This window comes from Lepidochelys kempii, chromosome 16 (assembly GCF_965140265.1).
Source record: "Lepidochelys kempii isolate rLepKem1 chromosome 16, rLepKem1.hap2, whole genome shotgun sequence".
NCBI classification, from domain to species: domain Eukaryota; kingdom Metazoa; phylum Chordata; order Testudines; family Cheloniidae; genus Lepidochelys; species Lepidochelys kempii.
In genome coordinates this window covers 20,257,211-20,272,892 of record NC_133271.1, presented here as the reverse complement: position 1 = coordinate 20,272,892, position 15,682 = coordinate 20,257,211, and the positions used below count along the sequence as shown (strand labels likewise).

General features: G+C 49.9%; 1 protein-coding gene across 1 annotated transcript in view; it reads right to left on the bottom strand.

The window, feature by feature from the left end:
- Nucleotides 1-15,682, bottom strand: part of ADAMTS13 (ADAM metallopeptidase with thrombospondin type 1 motif 13) — a 33,688-nt gene that overhangs the window by 11,950 nt on the left and 6,056 nt on the right. Inside the window, exons 3-18 of the mRNA XM_073314814.1 lie at nt 13,180-13,463; nt 11,671-11,812; nt 10,955-11,094; nt 9,959-10,042; nt 9,696-9,820; nt 8,652-8,798; nt 6,790-6,924; nt 6,351-6,501; nt 5,315-5,419; nt 4,530-4,681; nt 3,782-3,845; nt 2,749-2,875; nt 2,376-2,524; nt 1,563-1,683; nt 692-772; nt 245-426 (exon numbers count right to left, since the gene is read on the bottom strand). Coding sequence (XP_073170915.1) covers nt 245-426; nt 692-772; nt 1,563-1,683; nt 2,376-2,524; nt 2,749-2,875; nt 3,782-3,845; nt 4,530-4,681; nt 5,315-5,419; nt 6,351-6,501; nt 6,790-6,924; nt 8,652-8,798; nt 9,696-9,820; nt 9,959-10,042; nt 10,955-11,094; nt 11,671-11,812; nt 13,180-13,463 — 2,189 coding nt within the window. The remainder of the gene's footprint in view (nt 1-244; nt 427-691; nt 773-1,562; nt 1,684-2,375; nt 2,525-2,748; nt 2,876-3,781; nt 3,846-4,529; nt 4,682-5,314; nt 5,420-6,350; nt 6,502-6,789; nt 6,925-8,651; nt 8,799-9,695; nt 9,821-9,958; nt 10,043-10,954; nt 11,095-11,670; nt 11,813-13,179; nt 13,464-15,682) is intronic.

The window sequence follows — 15,682 nt, the reverse complement described above, 5'->3', positions numbered from 1 at the left end:
GTTTTCTCCTTTTTCCCCCCGCATCCAACCTTCACATAAGTCTACAGAAAACCCACAGGGAACATGTGCTCAACCGTTTCCAAGGATAAGGAGACCATCACCAGCACGGAGCTCAATTTCTGCTGCCATGGGGGGAATCAGTAGAGCCTCAATCACCACCAGACTCTGCCTTGCAGGTCTTAGCCCTGAGCCACGCAGCCCCAAGCCAGTTCTGGCTATCCCCTTTCCAGCCCTACCAAGCTACCTGAATCTCAATGTCCTCTTGGGTTGGTCCATCGACATGGACTTCCTCCAGGCTTGGCAGGTTGTCCTCAGTAAGTAACACCCTGTATTTGATCTGGCTGTCCTCTATTACTGATGGATAGGTGATGTTCAAGGAGATTCTCTCCTTCCCAGCCACCACATACCGACCTTGGACCTTCACAGCTAGAGAAGCAACAATGGTAGTCAGGGCAGAGGGGTACTATGTGTTCACAGAATCAGCTAGAGACAATGGCTTCCTTCTATGTATCCACTAGTGACTTGTCCAGTCTATTTTAAACATCCCAAGCAATAGAGCTTCCCCTCCTTCTCTACAGAGAGTACCCCACTGCCAGGACGCTTCCCCCCCAGTCTGCCTTTTCTCGAGACTGCCTGGGTGTTTGGGGGCACAGAAACCAAACCAGCCCAGGAGCCTTTCCATTATACTCACCCAAATGTGTGAAGAGAGGTTTGCGATTGGTAACGTAGACGAGGGTGGCCTTGTGAGGCAGGGCTAGAAACGTAACATACTCTGGGGAACGAACACAGAGAAGATGTGGTCACTTTCACTTTAGCACCTTCTCTAAGGAGTGGGGGATTTGTTATTACAGTCCTTGCCCTCACAGTACACCTTCCGAGGATCTCAAAAGACTTTACAGACAGTAATTAACCCTCTAAACTCCCCTACACGGTAGGTATTATATCGCCATGCTACGGAAGGACAGGCGGAGGCCCAGAGAACTAAATTCCCCCCAGTGTCACTCCACTGACTTCAGAGTCACCCCGGGACGAATATGGCCAAGAGAACTTAACTGAATCAGTGGCAGACCTGGGAACATGGCCTCAGCATCCTCCGCTCTAGCTACCAAAGCCCTCCGCTCACTTTCAATTTTTTAAAATACCCTCCAGAGAAATCTACGTGTGAGTGACGGCAGGGGCAAGCTCGGGCAGATCAACATTTTACTGCTCAGGCAGAATTTGACAAAGCTCGCAGCCCCCCTGTTTTACAGAACTCAGCTAGGCTGAGCTCTTCCCCCCAGGCCAGAGTTCAGGATCCCTGCCCGTGGCAAACAGGGAAGCCACATTGCGAATGGCTTGGCAGGGAATCCAGGCTGCAACTAGCTCTCGGGCTGCACTGAGCATTAATCTCATCCGTTTCCATCTCTGACAGTCTCCACCAGCAGATTCCACACAAAACCGAAACAAGCAAAACCACACCCAAGAAGCTGCATAGGGACAGTACAGAGCTCTGCATCTGTTTTGGGGGCATCTGGCATCCGAGATAGACCCTGATGTGGAGAGCAGGGCTGAGGCTTGCAGACCTTTGGCTTTTCCTTCGGTGTAAGAGCCGCTCACTCTGGTGCACGTGGCGTTGTCTCCCCCGCACACCATGCAGGAGTCCATCACCATCCCAGAGTCCATCCTGCCGTCACAGCCGAACACCTGAGCAAACGGCAGAGCCACAAGACCAGCTTATTCTAGGAAGAACCTGAAGTGATCAAAGTGGCATTTCCTGTGTTACACTCTTTAAGCTACCTTTTCTCTTTGTAACCCACGTGGGCACGAACACTCATGGGCAGAGGAACCCACGTGGGCATGGACACTCATGGGCAGAGGAAGCAAGCACGGATGGTGGTTACAGCATGGCATTTAGAGTCAGGATTCTTAAATTCTAGTCCTCATTTTGCCACTGACCCACTGTCTGACTCTGAGCAAATCTCTCCTGGAGGAGAGTTAGGTCTGTCCAGGTCTGCCCACTTACCCTAACAACATATACAGCTATGCAAGCTGAATTGATGACAAGGTTGTTTCAGTCTCATGCTTCAAGGTATAAACTGATTGCTGCACTGTTCAGGAAGGAATTACACACACATGTACCGTACTGTATAATCGGCAGGATGGACTAGCTGGGGAGGGTTGGTATTGGATGCACAAGCGGGATGCCCAGTTAGTTAGTCCAAAAGTCTAAACAGTCCTAACAAATCCTGTTCTTATAGAAGAGCCAGCCTCAAAAGTTTGGGTCACAGTTTGCTTGTTCCTACCCTCAAGGAGGTGGCTCCTTTGAGACCATTTAGATCCCATGTCTGAAGTTTGGCCTGGATACACCATCCACTTGCAGAGAGGAAAATCCTTACCCTGCAGCTGCCCATCACGCACAGATCGAAAGCCCCTTTGGCTCTGCGGTTGCTCTGCTCACACCTGGTTCCATCTGTGAAACTGACCCCGCGGCTCACCATGAAATTCTTCTCCTCTGCCTTGCACATGTGTTTGCACAGGGTATCCCCTGGGGGAGACAGACATGGGGAGAAAGGCAGAGTTACTCAAGCAAAAAGGCACAAGAGAGTCAGGTACATTATGGGAAGAAGGTAAAAGGAATTGTCAGGAAAGGCTGTAACCACCAGTAAAGCTGCCATTTGATTTGCCATTAAGGTCAGGACTCGAGGTCACACTACGGGGTCTCTTTCCCAAAGGAACTGCTGTCTCTCTCTCTCTCCCTCCCCCCTTTACCTTTGGCATAACCAGTAGCCGACGTCCACTTATAAAAAGATGGGACTTCTGGAATGAGATACAGCGGCTTTACATTTGTCGCTGCACACTGTTCAGCCATAAACTCCAACTGGGAGCTCAAACAGGCCTATGGAAGAGGAAGATTATTATGCAAAGCAAGTGAAATGGAATACAATAAGAGCAGAATCCCAGGAACCACTTCACCCACTACCTAAGTGCAACCACCTCTGGGGTGAAAAGCAGCAGCTGACAAATAGAATAACAGCAAATGAAGAAGACTATCCCATTAAAGTGAAGTTGCAGGAGAATTTGGGGAGGAGGAGATGGGTTAGGAATGGGAGACAGACGGTTTGCCGATGATGTTATCTTTCCTACTTATCCAAAATAAATGCTGGGGGAAATGTGAGCAATACAAGCATGGCCCTTGTTGAGTGCAGTCCTGCACTGAAAGGACTCAGGGCATGTACGTTGCAGCTAGAGGGGTAATCTTCAACTCGGGTAGACAGACTCACACTACATTTGATTGAGCTGTCACGCTAATAGCTGCAGTGTTGCCATGGGGAGACAGGCAATGGGACAGCTGGCTGCCCAAGTGCAATCTCGTCCAAGACCCTAGGTCAGTACTCAAGCGGCTAGCGCATTCCATTGCCCACACCATCATGGCTATTTGCATGCTAGCTCAACCAAAGCTAGCGGCTGTCCATCTACCTGAGCTGGGAATTACCCCTCCCTTGGAGTGCCTGGCGGCTCTCTAGGGGTCCCAGATAAGATGCTTTATTACACCTTGCTGGGGCTGGTCAGTTATTAGTCGGTAATTGGCCTCAGTGACAGTGGAACAAATACCTGTCTTGTCACACAGATGGAGACTGCATACCCAATACTTGGTTTCCTTCCCAGGGAAATCAATTGTTTCGACTCTGAAAGCTGTGGCCCTGAATGGTAGAGTTCTTAAAGGGTTAAAAATGGCATATAACTGACAGTGCATTGTTTGGCCATGTGTGTGATGCCTGCAGAGCGAGAGAAGGCAGCCTACCTGCGTATTGCACATCTCAGCCTGGAGGTCTGCTCCCCTGCACTCCTGACCCCCGAAAGCAGGCCTGAAAACAACAGACATGTGAGTCCACAGGCAGCCAGGTGAGAGGCTGGAAGAGCTGCCCCACAGTAAGGAGACCGAGGATCCTGATCGTCCAAATACACAGGATCTGGCAGTGCCTAGCAGCAGCACCAAGATCTGGCTCATGGACAGCCACACCGAGCCGGCTAACGAAACGACAAATACACGGGTCGATGATGCAGCCAATCAATGGAACGACGGGGGGCATGGATCAGCGTTCACGTCGCGCTCCCTGTCAGTGTCTGGCCCAAGCCGGGGGAGCTAATGACCCAACCAGCAGACCAAGTTCAGTGACGAATCCTGGTCACGTGACACCTGAGGCACATTGTGCATATGCTAAGAGGAAGAATGGAGTGACACAGGGATCAAGGCACTGAAAAGACTCATCCGGACAACGACACACCTGGGCAGTGAAAAGGCAACGAGATCTGAGAATGATACACATGGTCAGTAGAGAGACAAGGAACTTGTTACACTGGCAAAACACGCAGCACATCCTAAGCTGGGTTCAGCGCAGGACGCCAGCCCATGTTTAAATGAACTCGAACATCAACAAGCTTTCGTCCATGGTAAACGAGTGGAAGCACGGATCCTTTGGGCCTGCAAACAGCCAGAGGGCCCCACGAGCACGTCCAATGGCGCTGCCGGGAAAGAAGAAGGTCTTTACCTGGGGTTGTTACAGAGTCGTCTTCTCGTTATAACTCCTCCTCCGCAGCTGCGGGAGCAAGCAGCGAGGGGGCTCCAGCTGGACCACTGCCCATGCACCGCTGCCCCGGGGTTCAGCTCTTCCAGAGAGCTACAGTGTCCCTTGGAGCACCACTGGAACCCAGAACACCAGAGATCAGCAACAGCCATGCTGCAACTAAGACTGCAGGGAGGTGGGGGGAGGCGCGCTGCCCCTTCAGCTGGGAGAAATGCAACTGGAAGGGGACAGTATCTTGTGCCTCAGTCACTCCCCTGCCTGGGAGGGGAGGTGAAGGAAATTGGACCCCAAATCGCGAGGGGAGGAGCTGAGCGAGGCATCTTCTCCTCCAACTCTACCTCCCATGGGGGACAAACAGTGAAAATACCCTGTGCCAACAGCATATTTGATAACGGGCTCTTCAGTCCAGCAGACAAAGGGATAACCCAGTCCAATGGCTGGAAGAGGACACCAGACAAATTCAGACAGGAAATAAGGTGCTCATTTTTACCAGTGAGGTTAATTAACCCTTGGAGCAATTTACCAAGAGTGGTGGTGGATTCTCCATCACTCTTCCAACTTAGCTCTCTACATGGGAAAGCTCATTCGTCCCACTGTACCAGCCATCCGCTATGCCCTGTAGCCAGCCACTCCGCCATCCAACCATCCAATGCGCTCTACAATCACTCACTGCACCGCCCTGCCACCCCATGTGTCTGGTAGCCACCCACTCCCCACTCCAATCTTCACCGCGCCCGGAGACTCTTTACCTTGTTGATCCCACACTTGGTCCCATCCAGAAGGGGAACAAGAAGGCGAGTACAGCTGGTCTGGTCGGCCTGATGGGTGTGGCAAGAAAGAACTCTGCACATGTCCTGGGAGGGCAGGGAAGCCAGGCTGTTCAGTGCGTGCCCGAGGCTGCTGTGCCAGTTACTCAGCCTGAGCTCCCACCCCTGTCCCACCAACATAGGAACCCCACGCCTCCCAGCCAGAACACTGCAGACCACGGCTAGATGGCTTCCCTAGGCCGTGCCATGGCTCTGTGTGTGCTCTGCACTCACCAGATACCGGGGAACAGCAGGAAGACAAGCATGCCTTACCCATACCCACCCACCTGCTTCCTGCTAGCAGGAAGCCAGCACCTGCTCTCTCCCTCCAAATCCCAAGGGCTTAGGCAATTTCCTGAGCGTCTCCATTTTGAGTGGAATGAGGTGAGGCCCATGCTGCAGGTGGCAGGCATTATAGGCGCTTCCAGTGACTGGCACTGCCAATCGTTATGGCTCAGGATGAGGGTCGGTGACAGCAGCTGAGGTTTGCAGCCGGATTAGTGTTTTCTTGTTAATGAGATGCATTAACAATACTGTCCGTGTGTTAGAGCCACGCAGTCTTGTACAAGGGAGAGGACAAAGGGGATCTGGAGAGCAAAGAGATGGAGTAGAACAAGAGAGGGACAATGGAGAACTCCTCACCACATGGAGTCTCTCTCCCTTTGTGTTTGTACGGTACCTAGCGCAGCATGGCCCTGACCAGGCCAGGATCCGTGGACACTATTACAATGCAAATGTTAAATAATAATGAAGAGGAGACTTGAGTGGAGGAGAGAGAGGAGGGGCTGAAAAAGGGGCAAGTGATCCAAATTCTTTATAAGCCTGCTCTCTGCCAAGAGCCCCCCAGCAGATGAATACTGTCCCCCGCTCCATGCCAGCCCACCGCCCTGCTGCGCCACCATGCCCGTCCCAGCTGCAGTACTTCAGGGGTGGCTGTTACCAGCCAGAAGCACAAGCGGGTAGAAAGTGTTCTACCTACAATGTCATTCCTGGCAAAGGTGCACGCCGTGGCTGCGCTCCCAAAGGCTATTTTACACTGCTCGTCTGCGCCGTAATACAAGCCAGGCTTCCACCCGGGGATGCTGCCCTCCAGGTCCGGCAGGTCGTTCAAGCAGCTTGCTTGGCCTGTCCTGGGAAAGCCACAAGAGACATCGCTTTCCAGCACACAGCCAGCAAGGACACGCACACATGCTAACACAGGCCTTGGGAGTTCATTATTGGTGTCCCAGGAAACGTGAGCATTGTCCTAGGCTTAGAGAAGTCTGCTCTCTTCACCACTTGTTCATTCCTAAAATCAACAAACCCCCGAGGAGTAACAGCACCTCGCTCTCCAAGAGTCCCCCACCTTGTTCCTTGCCTTTCTCCTCTCCCCAACGCAGACGTGCAGATGAGCATGGAGAGCAGCTGCTTCCTCCTACCTGAGAAAGGCAAGGAACTGCTCTCTGCTGCACTCCGACCAGACCAGGTCCACGCTGTTGTGGCTGCCCTCGGAACCCATGATGTTGCCACTCCCACTGCACCGGTTTCCTTCACCGTCGTGATGGATTCCAAAACTGCCGCAAGAGATAAAAGGGGGTGGGGGCGTTACCGATATTATCCAGCTGATCTCCTGGTGTTAAATTGCAGGAGCAGAACACAGTTCCAACCCCGGGCTGGGAGTCACCACTCCTGCATTCTATTCCGGGAGTGTATGAGTGATCTTGGCTAAGTCACTTCCCTGCTCTGTGCCTTAGTTTCTCCATTAGTAAAAGGGGGTCAATAGTATTTCCCTGCTATGTGGCAGTGTTGTGAGGCATAATTCATTGTTTATAAAGTGCTCTCAGACCCTCAGACCAATGTGGAGAGATGCAATGGGAGGGAAGTGCAAAGTGTTAATTAATATTGAAGTTTCCACTGCATTTTGTTCTAATTCCATCTCCCTCGGCCCTCCCTTTCCCCACAGCACAGCGTGCTTTCTCCTGACGCGCACTAGTGCTTACTGGGTCTTATTGACATTACGTTAGTGCCTCAAGGCCCCAGTCAGGATCAGGACCCCCTTGCACTTGGCACTGTCCACACACCTAGGAAAAGACAGTCTCTGGGCTGCAGAGTTTACACAGGTTAAGAAGGTCAGAGGGACAAAGGATTGGGGAAAGGGGGATGAAGCGGCTCCATTATACCTGAGGCTGATGGAAACCTTTGGGTGTGAATGACACGGCTCAAGAAAAACAACAGGCCAAATTCTAAACGAGCGCAGCCCCACTGATGTCACCAGAGCTGCACAAATTTACAGCAGCCGAGAATTTGGACCAGGGATTATAAATCTCGGCCTCTGTTTTGTTGTGGTTTTCTACGTCGCCAGTCTTCCCTTTGTTATTCCCCCCCCTGCCCATAGGTAACTCACTGCACACTGTTCTCGTCACCCGCCCTGCCATGCTACCGGGAGTCACCACCATTCTCTGGGCCAAGACGCCGCCACACCGATTACAAGAGTGACCTGAGCCCTCTGAGGGGCTGGAATCCAGCTGGTGGCACACTGAGCCGTGCCCGGAGGACGTCCATGCAGAAGAGGGTCGGCTCTGTGCAGAGTACCTCCTGAGATGATGAGTGCCCGCAGCTCCCACTGAAGATGATGGGAGTTAAGGGAGCGCAGAACCTTGCAGGATTGGGCCCCTCGTTCCCATTCCGTCTCTCCGGAGTTGCGTTTCAAGCAACCTGAACAGGGCTGACCATAGGCATACGCAGCATATGCGGCTGTGTGGGGCACCTGAAAATTTGGGGCACCACCAGGACAGCAGGTAAGAGCGGGTCGGCTCCCGCACACCCAGCGTGCACTGCAGTCTCCTTAGGCAGGGGCCGTATTCACAGAGCCGAATTTGCCAGTGCGGCGCATTCTGCGTGAGGGAGACGGTACGGGGGTCTCTGTGGGGAACTGGGACTCTCTGCCGCTGTGAGGCGGGCCGGGCGGCTCAGTATCCTTGGCTGCCTCGATGCCTCACAGCCCGGGCTGCCGCAGCGTCTGCTGTGTACGAAGCTCGGTGTGTGTCAGCAATGGGGGGGTGTGTCTTCTGGGGGTTCACAGGTGGGGGTGGTGGCTGTGCCCCGAGTGGGGCATAGGGGCACCAGTTTAATAATACTGCGTAGGGCCCCATAAATCCTAAGGATGGTCCTGAACCTAAGGGAATCCCAGCACCGCCCGAGGTGACTCGCTCACTCCCTGAACTCAGCTTGCAAACAATGGCCAATTTTCTCTGAGTGAATGGGCTGACACTTGGCAACTCTTTGGGTCTTGCCCTCTGACCTGTGCCCGATCTCGTGGGCTATGGTGACTCCCAAGTCGAAGCCAGTGTCCTCGGTGATAACGCAGCTCCAGGAGGAGGAGCAGGCTCCCCCCAGCTGGGTGACTCCGCGCAGTTGCTTGTTTCCATCGGGTAACTCCAGGTCAAACCTAGGGAAGGGTGAGACAGGCAGGGAGAAAACATGAGAGCAGATCCATTAGGATTAAAAACCCTAGCAGTGAACATTGTCAACTGAAAACGTCTTTAGCCTCTCCCAGCTCAACCTGACCAGGTATTTACCACCCCCTTTCACTTTGATTCATGAATCTCCCCAGGGATGAGATGCTCAATGAAGGTTTACACTGAGTACCTAGAACCACCCTACCCAGCACATGTTGATCAGATATAACCCTGTCTGCAGGAGAGAGAGATACCAGAATCCCCTCTGTGCAGAGATGAGCAACTAAACAAGGCCATTACATTCAACGGGAGCTTGGCGGGTGTCATTAGTTACAGTCAGTTGAGAATAATGTGAGCCTGGGAGTCAAGCGGCCTGTAGGAATGCGTGAGTCAGAGGAAATCTCGGAAGCTGGGGAATTTCTCTATAACAACCACTGGGTTTCTGCCTCTTCCAGACTTTTCTGCCCTCACATGAGCCTCCCGTGATCATGCAAACATTGCTTGGGGACGCAGGCCGCCGCTGGAATTGTGCCGAGTTCGCCACAGCCAGGCTGGCCACTTCCCGAGGGATATTCCAGTTAACACTGAAGCTGAGGAAGTGGAATTGTTGAGCGCTCAGCCCAGTCTGTGCTCTGGGAGCTGGTGTGTGCAGACATGCAGAATACCTCCCCCCTCCAGACCAGGGGAGCAAAGTGGCATGAGGGCTTCCTACACCACAGCAAGCCACTCACGGAAGAATTGTAAGGCCCCTCTCCAAAGGGTGCACATTTTACTACTACCCCATCTGAGCGCGTCCAGCAGGTGCTGCAGTTTGCCTGACCCTGCCGGCCTGACCTGACGTCTCTAATCTCCCCTCAGTCTAATCCCCCTCAGGGGCGTTCTGTTACCTGGTCACATACAGGACAAGGTCGGCATGCTGGGGATCTGAATCATTCTGGGGATTGACCTTCTTGCTCCACTCACAGACACTGACCAGCGAGGAGCTGATGTTCGTGGTGATGTTCATACCCACCTAAAGAGAAGGCACATCTTCATATGCTTCCCCTTTAGTGGCCCTGTCACAGGCTGGCTAGCCCTCTGAGGGGAGCTGGGCTCAGCCTCACCTGTGACGGACCCTTCCAAGGATTGTGAACAAATCTCCATTTTCTACCTCTGGTTCTGTCAGGACCATCATTCTCATCAGGTGAACCCTGAGCTGAGCTCCCAGTGAGGCATCTCTCAGCAGCTCTGCACCCTGTAAAAGGAAAAACAGGATCCAGATGGAGTTTCATAATGAAGATGCCGGTGTGACTCCTGTCTGTGCCCTGCATTGACACTAAGGCTTCCCTACACATAAGATCTTCCACCAAACCAGCCAGATGTACTTCCAAGGTGACACATCGGGTAATTATAATGGACAATTATAAAATCTGCAAGTCACCAGGGAAAGAAACAGGCAGTTGCATGAAATTTGCCCATTACAAACAGAACCAGGATTCATCTGAGAACTAAACTCAGTGTAAGCCACAAGTCTGTCCACCAGTGTGCACTAGATTTAACTAATAGGATTAAAAGCCTCCAGCAGAGCGAGAACAAGGGATTTCACAGAGTGTGAAAATTAATGTCAAGACCCTTCAAAGTGCCCCAGCCCCTGCTATCCACATGAAAACACAGTGATACATTCCTGACTGGAGCAAGGTGGGTAGCGCTGAGGAAATTAATAATAGAATGTTAAAACCCACACAGTGAAATGATAGATCAACTCAAATACGGCCGCGGAAATCAATGGGCACTGAAGGATAAACTCCTAATGCTGGAGCCAGCACCCAACCAGTTACTAAGGAAATTAAGGGACACATTTTCCAAATGGGGCTTTAAAGCTGCACTCCCAGCGTTCGTGAATGCCCTCCCTTATGCCTGCAGCTTCCTGGATGAGGGTACAATGGCCCATGCAAAGGAGGTGGCTGCACACTGAAGTGTGCTTTGCACCCCAGTCCAGTATTCTGTACATACCCGAGGGAGGGGTGCTCCCACTCACTTCTGTGGAGGCATTTCCAGAACATTTGGCTATGGGCTTAGCCAGACGCCCCCACCAGAGGTCCCTTCCAACACAAGCCACCATAGGCTCAGTAAACGTGGCACTGAAATCAAACAGAAAGCCACTCACGATGTTCAGGTTGGTAAGGATGTACCTCTCGGTGTCCTCTGTGTGGAACTGATAAACATCAGGGCCCACTACCACCAGCAGCTCCAGGTGCATGATGCTCCCCTCTGCCCTTTTCCAGAGACGAGGAGGAGACTTTCGTTCTACAACACCACGAGGGAATACAAGGGAGGTTAGGATGGAAGGAGGCCTGGAAGCCCTGTGGGTCCATCCCAGCCTTTTGAACACTTATGAGCAATACATCGCAAGATTGCTTCCTCCCGACACTGAGCTAATTCCCGTCTGCACTGATTTCTATTAGCTGCTGCTGCCGCCCTTGGTAATTGATCATGGACAAAATATCCCACCTACATACCCTGAGTCCTGACCCATCCTCAGCTGAAGTTCATATCTTTTTGCTCTTGTGTTTGGCAGTAACTGGTGAGTGACAAGGCCATGCCTATCCGCCCAAGATAAATCCTGAGTCCCTACTGAGGCTATATGTTGTTTTAGCAAGGGTGAAAGCAGACAGGAGAGTGATAGGATGCAGCTCGGCCTCTTCTCCAAGCCACAGACAGTGCTCCTGGACTACATAGGCCCCAATGAGAGCCTCATTTACACATTGTGACGGCAACAAGTCCTGCCCTCACTGTCACTCATGCAGCCCCACTGACTGCAGGTAAAAAGAGGGGGCAGAATTGGGCCAGTAGTTCCTCTCTCGGCCCCGAGACATCCAATACCTCCTTTCGTCCTTGTCCCTCTCCCTGCAGCTCTGAAGATGATGTGGGGTGTGGGGAGGCTGGGGTCTTCCAGCACATTCAGGTGTTTGCTTCTCACAGGTCTGATGTGAATCTTTTCTTTGTTCACGATGACGGCCCCTTGCTAAAGAAAGCAAAATCCCACCCCTACGTTATTCCAGAGGCATTCACCACCAAGAGAAAGTCACAGACCACCTCTCCTGCCAAGATTTACCGCCAAGATTTCCCAAATGGGTGCTGCACCCAGGCAAGACTGAATATGTTTGGGGCATGAGGATGCAAAACCAAAGGCTTCCTGTTCATTTGTGATCTGTAGGATACTACTAGGATCTAGGAGGGAGTATAGTCTAGTGGTTAGAATGAGGGACTAGGTGTTAGGCTCCTTATATTCTGTTTCTGACTTCACCACCAACTTGCTGTGTAATACTGGGTGAATCGTTATCCTGTCAGCTTTCTCGTCTATAAAATGGGGTTACTATTACCTGCCTCAGGGCAGTGCTTCATTAATGTTATAAAGCACTTTCAGATCCTCATAGGAAAGGATACTAAATCAATGCTAATTATTATCATTGCCATGGAGTACCTCACACATCATCGGGATCTCCTGTTATCAGAAGGATTTGGATGAACACCAAACTGCCAGGTTACCAAAAGCTCTGAAAAATAAAGCTACTGGAGGCTCAGTGAGGCAGCACTGGGGTGACCAAAATTGAGTGTTTCGAGACCTTCCTCCCTTTGAGTGGGGGAGAGGGGGGAGCGGCTTATTTATTTCTTTGCCTGTTTCCACATTTTCTCATGGCAGAATTGTGACCCCCCATATACTGTACTGAACTGCAGACTCTTCAGAGCAATGACTCTGACTTTTATGGACTCTCTGAAATGCCTTCACAGTGCTGTCTAGATAGGAGAGATGGTCCCAAGCCACAGCATTGGATCAGAAACCGTTCAGACTCTGGGGGAAATTTGGATTTGAACTTCTCAGCTCAACCTCACTTCTTCGAAACTGATCTGAACCTGAACATCAGATCTGAATCCCCTTAGACCTTGAAGGAAGTTTGGACACAAACTTTTGGGCTTTGGACCCAGCACCACCAATTAGTCATCAATAAATAAAAAGTAAATCCCCTTATGTTTTCGACAGGGCAGGAATTTTTCTTCCATTCCAAGCTCAGGGTGAAATTCATCCCTAGGCAGAGGGGCCAGCACCAGGCCAATGCGCCGCATAAATGCCACTTCCACCCCACGCATTCTTCACACCGCTTTCTGGGTCAAAGTTGAACTTTTATGTAGTGCATAGTCCTCGCACTGGTCCTCTGCACAGGAATGAATTTCGCTCTAACCCCTTATTTCTGATCTGACACTTTGCTTTCTAGGCACCTGGGTCTTCACTCTGAGACACCTGGCCAAGTGCATATGGCAAAACATCGTTGGTCATTAGTGGTTGTAAATGCAGCCAATGTTTTGATTTCAAAGTCTATGCTGCATACTCACCAGCTGCCCTTCGCAGTAAGTGACTCTACATTCAGCCCCTGGAGGGTGCAGTAGTTGTCCACTGGCAAAGCAGGTGCCTGGGAATTGCTTTAGTAAACTAACGGAGGAGTTCAGCTTTCGATCGCTCACGAAGGAAGAGGAAAGAAAGATGTGCTCCTCCAGGAATTCAAAGGTGTAGAGTTCTCCCCAGGCCCTAAGGGAGCAGCGTTGACCTTTACAAGATTTTGGTTCAACTTGGTCCTCTTCACAGGGACAAGCTGGCTGAGCAATAACAAATTCCGGTACTGGAAGAAATACCACAAATTACTAGGATTATACACATAATTAACTGTAATAATAATGATGCGTGGGAAAATAAATATAACTATCTGCTTCCATGAAAAACAATACTCTCCAAAGAGCCTTTTCCCTTTAATTATGTCAATAACTCTGGTCCACTGTGTTTTTATCAATCCCGAAACTGAGGATAGCCTTGCAGCTAAAGCACAGAACCGGTGATCAGGAGATCCAGGTTCTCCTATTAGCACTGAAACTGACTTGCTGTGTGAACTTGGTCAAGACTTGTAACCTCTCTGTGCCCCCATTTCCCCACTTGTATATGAGGATAACAATTTACCTGACAAAAAGGTAAGGTATTTTGAGTTCATCAGATGTAAAGCATTATAGAAGTGAAAATTATTATTGCTAGGCACTATACAAACATGTAAGTACAGCGTCCCTGCCCTGAGAATATTGCCTAAATCTAAACAGTATCTTAATCCTGAATTATCAATCTAAAAGTATTATTATATTTTCTTGAAATGTTTTTAAAAAAACACTTACATAAAATCATCATTATAATCTATAGTCTTATACCCAGCTGATCTGGATCTGTTCCAGGGTTATTTAGAACCTTTCATTCTATGAATTGTGCACTAAAACAATAGCAATATGCAGAAGGAGAAGTGAAACAGAAAAGTGCTAAAAGAATTACTGCATCTGATTTCCAAATCACATACCCAATTCTGCAAACACTTACACACTTGAACCAAACTACTTGTTTGAGTAAAGTCACTCACAAGCATAAGTGTTTGCAGGTCAGATCAGGGCTAATGTCAGTAATAGTGCGTGCTTACTGATATCAAATATACTGTATCAGAAACAAATTTACAAACATGACACATTACAAAATTCAGAAGGAAGAAGGCTTACATACCATCAAGGACTGCATTGGTGCCAAAATAAGAAAAAACGTCTTCTGGATCCAATGCCTCAAGAAATTTCTGCAAAAAGTAAAATAGCAGTTTTACATTTTCAAAGCAAAAACAAATGGAAATAAAACTTTATTCAGCACCACCTATCCTGCGCAGAACTTCATTTATTCATTTTAATGTTGATGTCTTTCTTTTGCATTAAATGTATGGTACAGAATGATCACCCAGAGGAGATGACTGTACTTTCTTGATTAGCGGGGCTTAATCCATTTTGATTTGAATGCACATTGTCCTATTTCCACAGAGAGGGGGGGGAAAGCATTCTTGCAATCTGTTCTCTCTGGAGGTCAGACTTACCTCTTGGAAAGCTGCTGGCCCGCAGAATGCCAGAGGGATCATCACAAAAGCTAGGAAAATTGAATTGATGGTCATGTTGAACGAACTGCAATTGACACTCAACAGCAAAGGCTGGCCCGGGGTGATTAAAATGTTTAGCCCAAGGCATCACATGGAGCGGAAGTGAAGAATACATAGTTTAAACAAATAGAAGAGTTGATCCACTGCAGAGAGGGGCAGCTGAGGGGGAAATCAGTTGCTGCAGGAGTTTTTACAAGAACAGCACTAGAGAGAAAGTTTTTGCGCAACATTTGCAAATTTTGTTACAGCCAAAGAGCACTGCAAGAATAGAAACTTTGGGCCAGTTTTAACAGCCAAGTAAACAATAAGTAAAGAAGCTATTTGGGGGAGGAGAAACGGGTCTAAAGTGTCAAAGCTAAGAAACAAGATGATTTCCCAGCTCCTGAGGGACCAATCTGGCAGTGCCTATCCAGGCAAAACTCCCACTCGCTCCAGTTCTAGGGGGAGAATGAGACGTTAACTCCACTGAGACACAAGAGTGAGCTGTATTAAATCTCAGAGGACAGGTTCAAGCCACGTCTACACAAGTTACATTGGCATACAGCCACCATAATTTGTGTGTAGCTCGAGCACGTGCATACTTGGCTGCTTGCATCGATGCAAAGCGTGGTGCACCGCAGGTAGGTATCCCAAGGTGCCATGCATCACCAACCAATGAAATGACTTTTGCGACATTTTTGCAACGTTTTGTGATACAGGAATGACTTGCCCAAGGCTCTTTGAGCGCTATGGGGTCCAGTTCCCAGCATGCAACTTTTTCCATCCAATAATACCATCCATATCCCATAATTTTTCATGCTGTTTTTTAAAAACCCCACAAACCCATGTGGTGCTTTGCAGTCTCTTCCATCTCTGACAGAAGCATAGAGCCTGCAAAGCTCTGCACTATTGTC